At 42.9% G+C, this 13,067-nt stretch overlaps 2 protein-coding genes across 2 annotated transcripts in view; one reads left to right on the top strand and one right to left on the bottom strand.

Moving 5' to 3' along the window:
* Positions 1-11,519, top strand: part of NLRP7 (NLR family pyrin domain containing 7) — a 50,387-nt gene extending 38,868 nt beyond the window's left edge. The window contains exon 7 of the mRNA XM_068527885.1: positions 11,423-11,519. Coding sequence (XP_068383986.1) covers positions 11,423-11,519 — 97 coding nt within the window. The remainder of the gene's footprint in view (positions 1-11,422) is intronic.
* On the bottom strand, positions 2,937-8,126 carry NCR1 (natural cytotoxicity triggering receptor 1). Its single transcript, XM_068528003.1, has 7 exons — positions 8,093-8,126; positions 7,975-8,010; positions 7,514-7,798; positions 5,140-5,418; positions 4,827-4,874; positions 3,255-3,302; positions 2,937-3,127 (listed from the first exon to the last, which is right to left on the bottom strand). The coding sequence occupies exons 1-7, from the start codon at positions 8,124-8,126 to the stop codon at positions 2,937-2,939; spliced, it is 921 nt and encodes a 306-aa protein (XP_068384104.1).
* Positions 11,520-13,067: the final 1,548 nt, after the last annotated feature.

Genomic DNA, 13,067 nt, shown 5'->3' with positions numbered 1-13,067 from the left:
GTCAAAGGTGTCTACCTTCTCAGAGTGGTTATTAACTTTCACCTAGAATAATGTAGGAGCCTCCTAACTGATCTCACTGGATATGTTCCTTCTTATTTTTGAATGGAAACAAACTTAGCAAAAGAAGAATACAAAGGAATTTTCTAACTTGGACAATGAGTATCTACAAAAAAATTATAGCAATTAGCTTACTCAATGGTAAGATATTAAAAATATTCCCCATAATATTGGTACTAAGAAAAGGGCACCTGCTATCGCCACTCCTATTGATTAATGTACTGGAGGTTCTAGCCAGGTAATAAGACAGTAAAAAAAAAAAAAGAAATGAATTTTAGAAAAAAATCCTAAAAATGTTTGAATCTAAAAATAATCTTAAATAGTCTAAAACTGTTAAGATTAAGAAGTGAGCTTTGCAAGACACATTCCATATTAAAAAATCAATTTTATTTTTATACTACCAGCAAGCAACAGAAGCAATAAAATTATTTAAAGAATGATACCACTTACAAAATAAAAGTCGTGTTAAGTAGGGATCTCTCTGGAGGTGATGTAACTAGTGGATATTTCTGGTGGGTATCTAACAAAAGATACGCACATTCTCTAGTTAAGGATAAAATGTGCATTTATTTATGTGGCTTCCATGGCCTTGCTTGATCTGTCTCCTGCATTTGCCCAGCGTCATCCACAGCTACTCTTTTCTGTCACAATCAGAGCTCTAGTTATATTGAGTGTTTTCACCCTCTGTCTTACATCTGAGCCTTTGGATACATTGGTACGGACAGCTGCCATCTTCCCCTTTCCTCACCCCTGCATCCCCCTCAATGTCTCTATATAATGGAATCTTTCACAGGAAGAGGGCCCAAGGGCATCCTCTAGTTCCTCTCTCACAAGACATTTATTTTCTCACTTCTTTAAGATCTCTACTCCTGGACAATAAATCCTGTTATGGTGGGGATAATGTTTGCCTTGGTGTGTTGTACTCTCACCGGTGCCTGACACATAGTAGGCTCTTATAACAAGGGCTGGAATTGCTTATTACAACTCTACTGTATTACCTTTCACTTCATTGGTAATGGAAGTGCCAATATTCAGCTTGCCACAGAGCTATTTGGAATAAAGGCTACATCCTCAACCTCCCTTGCATCTAGGTGCAGAAAGCTGTTAAGTTCTGATCATGGGGAAATAAATGAAAATGTTTTTGGAGTGTTTCCAGTAAATCGTCATCACAAACAATTGGCCAGTACTTTACCCCCACCCTCCTCCCCTCCCTTCCTCTCTCCTTCCTTTCTTTCTCCCCATACTTCATTTTGCAGTCTGAAATACAAGCCATGTTCAATATTTCAGAAAGAGCATTGCAATACTTAACATCTGGCATTGACCCATTGACCAGTTTTGGAAGATTTTAACTTGGACTGCTAAGGACAACAGTAGGGCCACGGTGGTAAAGACCCCTCCATCGCCTTGAGGAGGCTCCTTTGCCCAGGTCAAGCCCTGCCTTTATATCTTGACCCCTAAAATATTTCTACCTGACCCATTTTTTCCTTGAGACTCTAGGTTTCTTGCCATAAACTAGAATATGGAAAGTTTGGAATGTCCTGAACCCACCCCAAACAAGTCCATCTCATCTTGAGATGAAGAAGACTATCAATGGGTATTAACTAGAAAGTCTTGGACCTTAGAACACCTGGTAGATGAAGACCAGAAAGAAGAAAATTCAGTATTGGGGCCACTAGTAATGAGGTAATAATTGGTATGATTTTTAATTGCCCTTAGTATCAGGAATAATAATGGTTACCATGCATTGAGTAACTTATACATGTCAGAGCGTATGCTGGTTTCTGGATATTCTTGATCTCCAGATCTTCATGTTATCCCTTTGAGGTTGGAATTAATATTCGCTGATATTTAACAGAAAATGCAGATTTAAGAATGAATTTGACCTGTGTGAGGTGTCACAATATTGAGAGGAGGTGGGGACCCACATAATGGGTATATGAATGGGTTGACCAAGTAGAAACTCTCAAAAAGGAGAGCGTTTGTGATGCCCAGACAGCATTTCAAGGACCATTCTCAGGAGTCTCAAGTTCCAAGGGGCACTCTGACCCCATTTATATATCCATTTGTTCGACATATATTTCCTGAGAACTCTCTGAGTAGTGGGAACTATGAACACAGCCATTACACCTGACATAAATTTAATTCACATGAGTTCACAGTCGATACAGGAAAATGGATACGTAGGCAGTATTAGGGTTCAAATGCTGTTGTAGAGAGTTACAGGTGCTTTGGGACTATGAAAGTAGTATCTTAAGTCAAGCTGGAGGATTTGGGAAATCATCTTGGAGGAGATGATATCTACTAGGAGACCCAAAGAACAAGGCAAGGTATGGATAAAGAAGTGGAGAAGAAGAAATCCTGCAAGGGCATAGGATAGAGGGAATTGGGGCATAGCTGCCATCCAGCCAGGACACATTGGTGTAGATGTGCTGTTTGTTTATAAGCCTGCACCTGCATTCACTGGTTGTTGCCTCTCTGGCTCTTGGTCCATTTGATAAATGCACCTGTTCCGTACTGGTGGCTAAATATTTTGAATGACGTGTGCAAGAGACAGCAAAGAAGAAATAGTGATAAAGACAAAAGTAGGGAGGAGATATTCCCACGGCCACGCCGTTAAAGATGTTTCCAGGAAAGACCAGAGTGGTTAAAAATTTGGTTCTCAGGAAGCAAGTGCAACAGTACTTAGAACCTAGAAGAGACAGCGGGTTTTGCCTACAGAAGAAATTTAGCGCTTTCATCCCCAACCCTCTGCCAAACTCCATGCAGTTCTCCCTTAGTTTTCTGCGATGACTCTCTCCTCCACGGGTTCAACTCGGAGCTCCCACAGCCCAAGGTCAGGGTCAGCTTGCAGCTTTACCTATGGCCACTGCATCTCTCGGTCATTCCTCCAGGGCTCTTTGTGTTCTGAACCTTCTCCTGCATTCCTGACTTGAAGCCCTGCTGGCTCTGTCTTGAGGCTTCTTCCTATAAAGCCAGTCTTCAACCAGGAGCCACACAAGGGCCACCAGGACCAGGAAAACTAGGCCAATCCGAAGGAGATTCTGGGCATTGTGATCCCAGAGGACAGGATCTGGGGTCAGAAGAACAAGAGTGATCGCTCACAGGAACCTACCAAGACCACCTCACCCCATCTCTCTTCCTCTCTCCTTTCCCGATCTTATCTGCTTTAGCGCCTACAGCCCCCGCTGCTGGCTTACCTTCCTGGAACTGGGTCTCTGTGGTTAACATGTAGGAGTCCCAGTGGCCTGCAGAGGATAAGGAAAGAGGAGACGTGAGGAAACGAGATGATGTGGCCTCTTCCATCCCAGGCTCTCCTACCCTTGGATATACTCCGTGACATTCTATAGCTTTTCTAGGTCCACCCCTCGCACTCCAGGGCCCAGTGGCTTCATCTGGCAGGTGGAGTGGAAGAGGGAAAAGACATACTGTATAGCACAGGGAGCTCTACTTAATGCACTGTAGTGTCCTCAGTGGAGGGGATACATGTATATGAATGGCTGATTCATTTTGCTGTGCAGTAGAAGCTAACGCAACATTGTAAGGCAACTATGCTCTGATAAAAATTAATTAAAAACAAAACAAAACAAAACAAAAGAAAACAAAAGACAAACCAGAGGAAGAATTCAGCTCTAGGACTAATAAGCGTGTGTCTCCAGGCATATCTTCTGTGTGAGCCTCCGTTTCCTCACTAAGTCAATCACCATCCTTTCTTCTTTGTCCCACTAGTCACGTCATTCAGTCTTTTTTTTTTTAAATTAATTAATTTATTTTTGGCTGTGTTGGGTCTTCGTTTCTGCGTGAGGGCTTTCTCTAGTTGTGGCGAGCGGGGGCCACTCTTCATCGCGGTGTGCGAGCCTCTCACTGTCGCGGCCTCTCTTGTTGCGGAGCACAGGCTCCAGACGCGCAGGCTCAGTAGTTGTGGCTCACGGGCCTAGTTGCTCCGCGGCATGTGAGATCTTCCCAGACCAGGGCTCGAACCCGTGTCCCCTGCGTTGGCAGGCAGATTCTCAACCACTGTGCCACCAGGGAAGCCCATGTCATTCAGTCTTAACCAGACTTCTTCAAGGTCCTAAATGAGCCGCCCCAGCCCGCCACACCCCTACCATCCCCCCTGTGACATCATTTCCTGTCCACTAGCCTCCTGGCTGTTTTTTTATCACCCTGCCCATCTTTCTGCCTTAGGGCATAGGCCTAAGGACTAACGCCCTCAACTCTTTCAGCTCTTTTCTTTCTTTCTTTTTTTTTTTTTTTTAAGTCATTATTGAATTTGTTACAGTATTGCTTCTGTTTTATGTTTTGGTTTTTTGGCCACGAGGCAGGTGGGATCCTAGCTCCCCGGCCAGGGATCGAACCCGCATCCCTGCATTGGAAGGTGAAGTCTTAACCACTGGACCACCAGGGAAGTCCCTCAGCTCTTTGCTTGAAGCCTCCTTCTCTGTGAGGCCAGTATGGGCAACTCTGTTAAATGCTGCTACCTGCCCTCTTCCCCATCACCTTAATGTCATTCGTTCTACATTGTCTTTTTCCACACCATCGTTTCCTCCTTGTGTGCTCTGTCATTGATTTATGTATCCTGACTTTGACGCATGGTCTGCCTTCTCCTGCTAGAATACGAGTGCCACACAAGCAAGGATCTTTGGTTGACTGATAGAACTGTAGTTCATGGCATACGCTATGCACTCAAGGGATGTTTTGAACGAATGCCAGGTTTTTAGTGTCACTGGGAGGCTTTGACTCCTTCCCCAAGTTTGGAAGTACGTGTTACTCACCGGAAGAGGTGTGTTCTGTGGGCGCAAAGGTGGTGTCCCCGGCATCTCCTGGCAATGGAGACAAGGAGAAAAATCAAGGGATCTGGTCTTCCCACTTGTTCTCTACACTCCGCCCCCCGCCCGCCATCTCTCTGGCGATATTTCTCATGAGCTATCAGCTGGGCCTCTGGGAAATCGACGTGGATGAGGGCACTGGTGAAAAGTACCCTCTGTGCGTCTTCCCACCTGCCTCTTTGCTGCCTGTCTCATCATTATTTGGGGGTCAGTTAGGGATCCAGAAGGGACATGGGGTAAAATTAGGGGGTGTCCTCACCTTCGACCAGGAGCTTCACAGGCTCACTGGGGAAAGACCAGGTATGTTTGTTATAGGAGCCAAAACATCTGTATGTGCCTCTGTGAGCTGTGCTCACAGGGCCCATGGGGAACTCCGCCTGGATATTCCCATATCTGCGCTGTGGGCGGCTGGATCTTCCCTCCTTGAGCAGAAAGAAGGTGCTTGTTGCTGTTTCTAGGCGGCAACAGAAGGTCACGTTCTCTCCTGAGGTCACCTCAGGTCTGGGTTGAACTGAGAGGGTGGGTGTGTCGTACAGTCCTGCGAGAGAAGGTGGCTGGTAGGTAAAGAACATAATTTCTTTTTTTTTGGCCAGGCGGCACGTGGGATCTTAGTTCCCCGACCAGGGATTGAACCCACGCCCCCTGCGTTGGAAGTGCGGAGTCTTAACCACTGGACCGCCAGGGAAGTCCCGGTAGAGAGCATCTTTATTCTGCTTCCTATATCCCCCATCCCTCTTCTCCTTAGGACCGGGATATCGCTCCCCAGAATCTTGGTCTCTTCTGTTTCCTAGATGTGTCTCGGTCATGGACATACCCTCCCTGATCTCTCCCTTCACGACTGAGACAGTTACTCCCCTAGCTTCCAGGAGTGTTAAGATGAATCTCTTTCTAATGATACAGATGAACTTATTCGCAAAGCAGAAACAGAGGCACAGATGTAGAGAACAAATGTATGGATACCAATGGTGGCTGGGATGAATTGGGAGATTGGGATTGACATATATACACTGTTGATACTATGTATGAAATAGATAACTAATGAGAACCTACTGTAGAGCACAGGGAACTCTACTCAGTGCTCTGTGGTGACCCAAATGGGAAGGAAATCCAAAAAAGAGGGGATATATGTATACGTATAGCTGATTCACTTTGCTGTACGGCAGAAACTAACACAACATTATAAAGCAACTATACTACAAGAAAAATTAATTTTAAAAAAGATGAATCTCTTTCTGGGAATTGCCCTACATCATTGGTCCTCAGCCTTTGGTCCTTGGGACCAAAACAACATCAGCATTGTCGGGAACCTTGTTAGAAATGCAAATTGCCAGGCTCTATCCCAGACCTACTGCGTCAGAAACTTAGGAGAAGAGCAACCCTCTGTGTTTTTAAAACATTATTATCACTTTTAGTCATAGTAAAATATGCATAAATCTACCATCGTAAGTATTTTTAATTGTACATTTCTGTGGTATTAAGTACATCCACATCGTTGTACGACCATTATCACCATTAGTCTCCGGAACGCTTTTCATCTTGCATAACTGAAACTCTGTACACATAAAACACTAACTCTTCATTCCCCCTTTCCCCAGCCCCTGGCAACCACCATTCTACTTTCTGCCTCTGAATTTGAGTATTTTAAGTACCCCATGTAGACAGAAACGTACACTTATTGATCCTTTGATGACTGGTTTATTTCACTCAATATAATGTCCTCAAGTTCATCCATGTTGTATCGTGTGTTAGAATTTCCTTCCTTTTTAAGGCTGAATAATATTCAGTTGTATGGATGGGCCACATTTTCTTCATCCATTCATTCACTGACAGGCAAAGGATGTTTCTACCTTTTGGCTATTATGAATAATACTTCCATGAACATGGGCTTACTGAAGTCGTCTGTGCTTCTACAAGCCCTACAGGTGATTTCTGATATCTACTTAAGTTTGAGAACCATATGCCTCCACTGAAGGGAACCATCTGACCCAAGATTACCCGGACTGCCAGTCACCTTAACCCCATTTACTTTGTCTTTTTTCCATACCACCATTTCGCCCTCACATGCAATATAATTGATTTGAATTTCCTGACTTTGACTCACGGTCTCTCTTCTGCTAGAATACAAGAACCACAAAAGCAAGGGTATTTGTCTGCAGTCTCCCTAAGAGTGGTTCTCAGCCAATCGCTGTTTGATACAGTGGCGGGTACAGAGCTTCTAGCCTCATTTCAAGACTATTCTGAAAGGCCACCCAGGTCCAGAGTCCCACATTTGCTCGGCCGAGGTCTCAGTTGAAGTTGCACCACAGACCAACTTCCCCTTCTGCCCGGCCTGTCCCCCTCACTCATCACAGGTGTGGTGTTTGAGGACCCTCCACAGGAATCCCCTCTGTGCACAAATATCCATCTCAGAGCCTCTTTTCTGAAGAACCTAAGACAAATCTGCTTCTACGACATAGAGACAATTCTCTAAAGGTAATCCCTGTAGGAAATAATCAACCCTCTACGTTACCCTCAAGACAAATACTAGTATCTGAGTGAGGCTTGGAAGAGAGTAAAGGAGATGACTAAGTGATGACCCTGCCCAGGAGTCAGGCTGAGGAACTGACTCTACAGCTATGCAGGGGGACAGTTACCTGTTACCACCAGATCCAGAGGGTCACTGGGCTCTGACCAGAGCTCCCCACTTCGATAGAAGCACCTGTACTGCCCTGCAGTCTGTGAGGTCATGGATGGGATGGGGAACTTTACTCTGTTCACCATTCCAGGTGACTCCGGTCTCTTGAAGGCAGAAAGGCCTCCCTCAAAGTGCAGTTGGTACTCAACGGCCTCGTGAGTTCCTTGACACCAGATGATCACCAGTGTTCCTTTTGGAATCATGAAACTGGGTTTGGCCCAGATGACAGGTTTCGAGAGAGTCTCTGGAAAGGAATCAGAGGCTGGAGTTCCAGATAAAGCCCCTGCCCACTCTACTTTCCACCCAGCTGCTGGTCTCAAGCCCTCCTGGCAAGCCAGAGCCCCTGCCCTCTCTTCCAGTTGTTCTCAGGTGGATACTAAGTCTCAACCCAGACTCTGGGGCTTTGAAGGAAGGACTCACGCTTCTGGGTGCTGGTCCTCTGGCTCAGAGACAGCCCTGGAAAACAGGAATAATGAGATATATTGCCCCATCCACACTAGAGCCCTGAATTCCATCTCTCTTCCATGCAAGAACTCACCAAGAAAGAGAAGGGCAGCAAGTGTAGAAGGCATAGCTCAGGTTCTGCCTGGCTAATATGGAGAGCTGGGGGGAGACTGAGTCCAGCAGGCCAGGGAGATGCACAGGATGTGGTGAGTAAAGCCCAGCACCAATCACCACGGGACTTTCACACTGACTTCTTTATGAGAAGATTCAAAGGTCTCCCCCCACCTCTGGCCATCGGGTATAAGGAAAGGAAACGGTCCCCAGGACACATCTGATGGTATCTGTGGTTTCTAACCAGAACCTCTGAGAGTTGTCTGCCCAAACTGAAACTCATTTGTGGGTCAACTTCTACATTTTGAAATATGGACATTATGCTCAGGGAAGGCATAGGGTAGTGTGCAGAGCAAAAGCCTTAGAATCATTAAAAAAATAGGTGTTTAACTTTGGCTTCCCTGTGTACATTCATATGCTTGGATGTCAACTGGTTTCATCAGAATGGAATGATAATACTGCCTTCTTCAAAGAGTTGTTATAATGTTTCAGTAAATAATATTTTTAAGCAAAAATATATTTTATTTGTTACATAATGACATTCCTTTAGTCTGTTACAAAGCAGAAATTAAATATTAAAATATTAAGTACTTAATATTAAAATATTGTCTGTTATAAAGCAGAAATTAAATATTAAAATATTAGGTACTTTAAAATATTAAGTACTTATTAAAATAAGTATTAATATTAAAATATTAAGTAGTATAATATTAATATATTAAGTACTTAATATATTTTAAATGCAAAATGTGTCCATTGTTCTTTTTTTAAGGGTCTAAATAATTTTAAATTAATTAATTACTTAATTGAAGTATAGTTGACCAACAGTATTGTATTTGTTCCAGGTGAACAGCACGGTGATTCACTATTTTTGCAGATTATCCTCCATTATAAATTATTACAAGATAATGGCTGTAATTCCCTGTGCTATATAGTGTATTCTTGTTGCTTATCTATTTTATACATATTAGTTTGTATCTCTTAATCCCATACCCTTTATTTGTCCGGACCCCCTTCCCTCTCCCGTTTGGTAACCACAAGTTTATTTTCTATATCTGTGAGTCTGTTTCTGTTTTGCATATACATTCATTTGTATTATTTTTTAGAGTCTACATATAAGTGATATCATATCATATTTGTCTTTCTCTGTCTGACTTATTTCACTAAGCATAATATTCTCTAGGTTCATCTATGTTGCTGCCAATGGTAGAATTTCATTCTATTTTATGGCTGAGTAATATTCCACTGTCTGTGTGTGTGTGCGTTTGTATCTATCACATATATCACATCTTCCTAATCCAGTCGTCTGTTGATGGACACTTGGGTTGCTTCTGTGTCTTGACTATTGTAAATAGTGTTGCTATGAACATTAGGATGTATGTATCTTTTTGAATTAGTGCTTTCATTTGTTCCGGATGTATACCCAGGTGTGGAGTTGCTGGATCATATGGTAGTTCTATTTTTACTTTTGTGAGGAACCCCCATACTGTTTTCCATAATGGCTGCACCCATTTACATTCCCACCAACAGTGTAGGAGGGTTTCCTTTTCTCCCCACCCTCTCCAGCATTTATTATTTGTAGACTTTTGGATGGTGGCCATTCTGACAGGTGTGAGGGGATATCTCAGTGTTGTTTTGATTTGCATCTCTCTGATAATTAGAGATGTTGAGCATCTTTTCATGTGCCTGTTGGCCATCTGTGTGTCGTCTGCCCTGTATCTATGGTGCACCGGTAGGTGGTGTGGACCCTCGCCTGTTTGACTGCCAGGCCCTGCCTCGTGTGGTGGTTGCTTACCCACTGGTGGGTGGGCCCAGGTCCCAGGGTGGCTTCTTGTGGGACCCCAGGGATCCTGGGGCTGGTGGTGTCCCACTGTGGATGGTTTCCTTTGCTGTGCAGAATCTTTTTAGTTTTATGTAGTCCCACTTGTTTATTTTTGCTTTTGTTACCTGTGCTTTTGGTGTCATATCCAAAAAAATTATTGACAAGATCAATGTTGAGGTACATTTTTTCTTATGTTTTCTACTGGGAGTGTTAGTGTTTTGGGTTTTATGTTTAAGTCTTTTTTTAAAAAAATAAATTTATTTATTTATATATATATATTTTTTGGCTGCATTGGGTCTCGTTACTGCATGCGGGCTTTCTCTAGTTGCGGCGAGCGGGGGCGCAGGCTTCTCATTGCAGTGGCTTCTCTTGTTGAGGAGCATGGGCTCTAGATGCATGGGCTTCAGTAGTTGTGGCACGCAGGCTCAGTAGTTGTGGCCCACGGGCTTAGTTGCTCCGTGGCATGTGGGGTCTTCCCTGACCAGGGCTTGAACCTGTGTACCCTGCATTGGCAGGCGGATTCTTAACCGCTGCGCCACCAGGGAAGTCCCTATGTTTAAGTCTTTAATCCATTTTAAGTTAACTTTCATGTGTGGTGTAAAAAAGGGTCGAATTTCATTCTTTCACAGATGTTTTCTTCCGGTCTGTGGCTTCATTTCTCTTGATACTGTCTATCACAGAGTAGAATTTTTAAATTTTAATCAATCCCAGCTTATCAATTTTTCCTCTCATGGATCATGTCTTTGGTGTTGTGTCTAAAAAGGCATCACAAAACCCAAGATTGTCTATGTTTTTTTCTAAGAGTTTTGTAGTTTTCGTTTTACATTTAGATCTGTGATCCTTTTTTTTTTTTAAATTAATTAATTAATTAATTATTTTTTGGCTGTGTTGGGGCTTCGTTTCTGTGCTAGGGCTTTCTCTAGTTGCGGCAAGCGGGGGCCACTCTTCATCACGGTGCACGGGCCTCTCACTGTCGTGGCCTCTCCTGTTGGGAGCACAGGCTCCAGACGCGCAGGCTCAGTAGTTGTGGCTCACGGGCCTAGTTGCTCCGCAGCATGTGGGATCTTCCCAGACCAGGGCTGGAACCCGTGTCCCCTGCATTGGCAGGCAGATTCTCAACCACTGTGCCACCAGGGAAGCCCTGTGATCCATTTTGAATTCACTTTTGTGAAGGGTGTAAGGTCTGTGTCTAGATTCATTTTTTTGCATGTGGATGTCCGGTTGTTCCAGCCCCATTTGTTGAAGAGAGTATCTTTGCTCCACTGTAGTGCTCTTGTTCCTTTGTGAAAAATCAGTTGACTATATTTATATGGGTCTATTTTTGAGCTATCTATTCCATTCTATTGATCTATTTGTCTATTTTTTGGTCAACGACACACTCTCTTCGTTATTTATAGTAATTCTTGAAGTTGGTATGGAAATGGGGGCGAGTGCTACCCTCGTATCACATAATAGTAATGATACTTTCCTCCTCGATTTTCTGCTATGGAGCTCACCAACTCAGAGTGGAACAGTTTATTCCAGCAGTGTGCAAAGATCTGAAGATAAAATCATCTTGAGAGGCAAGGTTTCTGGTAACCAGACTTGAAAAACATTTCCTATGTGTAGGCACTGTTTTGAGTGGCTGGCATCATTCATTCATTGAATTCTCATGATAACCTGATGAAGTTGATAGCATTTACTCCACCGTTTCCAGATAAGGAACTGAAGCACAAATAAGTTAAATAAATGCCATGTTTTATCCAGCTCATTAGAGGGGTTGGGTGATCATCTTAGGGGAATATGTTCTGAACCTGGAGTGTCTTCCCTGGACACCACATACTAAGGGCAATCATGCCATCCATTCTCCCTAAGTTTGTCTCTGGTTTCTCAGGTACTTCTCTGTATCTATTTAGTCCAGCCCCAGTTTTCACCTTAAGCTCACACCTGTGCTCCTAGGACTATCCCCGTATGCACACTATAAGCCCTGTTGGAGATGATGGATTTCAAGTCATGACTCAACCACTGAGGGTCTTACTAATAATTTAATCATTTTTGATACTTGAAGAAACTCAACTTGATTGAGATATAATTTACATACTATACAATTTACCATTTAAAGTGTAGAATTCAGTGGTTTTTATTATATTCACAGAGTTGCTCAACCATCATCATAATCTAATTTCAGAACTTTTTAATCACCCCCCCCCAAAAAAAAATAAACCCCTCCAATACCCACTAGCACTCACTGCCGAATACCCCCTCACTCTCCCAGCTTTGGGCAACCACTAATCTACTTTCAGTTTCTAGACCACAAAGAACTTTTAAAAAATTGTGGCAAAACATACATAACACAAAATTTACCATTTTAACCATTTTTCAAAGTTTTTTTTATTATGGTAAAAAACCTCCACATACATGAAACTTACCGCCTTTACCATTTTTAAGTGTACAGCTCAGTGACAACTAGGACATGTACATCATCATGCAATCATCACCACCACCCATCTCTAGAATTTTTTCATCTTCCCAAACTGAAACTCTGTATCCACATAATCATATCATTATCCAAATCATACCATTTCTGAGCCTCTGTTTGCTCGTGTGACATGACTGTCACATGATTGATTGAATTAAAATTGATTCAATTAAAATTCACAGCGTTACAGTATGCTCGCTCATGTAAATGAAACGACCAGCATAATGCCTAACGTAGAACTGAAAGTCATGTATCTGGGAAAATAATCTAAAAAAGAGTGGATATCTGTATATGTATAACTGATTCACTTTGCTGTACAGCAGAAACTAGCACAACATTGTAAATCAACTATACTCCGATAAAAATGTTTTAAAAAAACCTTAAAGTCATGGATTATAAGCCGCCATACACCTTGCCCTTAAGCAAGGGGCTTATACTTAACTTAAATCAATCTAATACATAAACTGTCAAAGGCTAATGCACTCACCACTCAATGTCTGAAATAAAAAGGCGAAGCCGAATTTATTATTACTATAGTAAGGGAGAGTTATGCTGGCCAGACACAGTGTCTCTGAGCAGAGCCTACCGCTGACCCTATACAGGGTTTTTGGGAAATGTGGATTTTCAGGGGCTCTTCTGGTTTGAACGTTATCCGTAAAAGCATGTTTGTTCAAGGGA

This window comes from Eschrichtius robustus, chromosome 19 (assembly GCF_028021215.1).
Source record: "Eschrichtius robustus isolate mEscRob2 chromosome 19, mEscRob2.pri, whole genome shotgun sequence".
NCBI classification, from domain to species: domain Eukaryota; kingdom Metazoa; phylum Chordata; class Mammalia; order Artiodactyla; family Eschrichtiidae; genus Eschrichtius; species Eschrichtius robustus.
The sequence above is the reverse complement of the archived record's forward strand: the minus strand, read 5'-3'. Positions and strand labels throughout refer to the sequence as shown.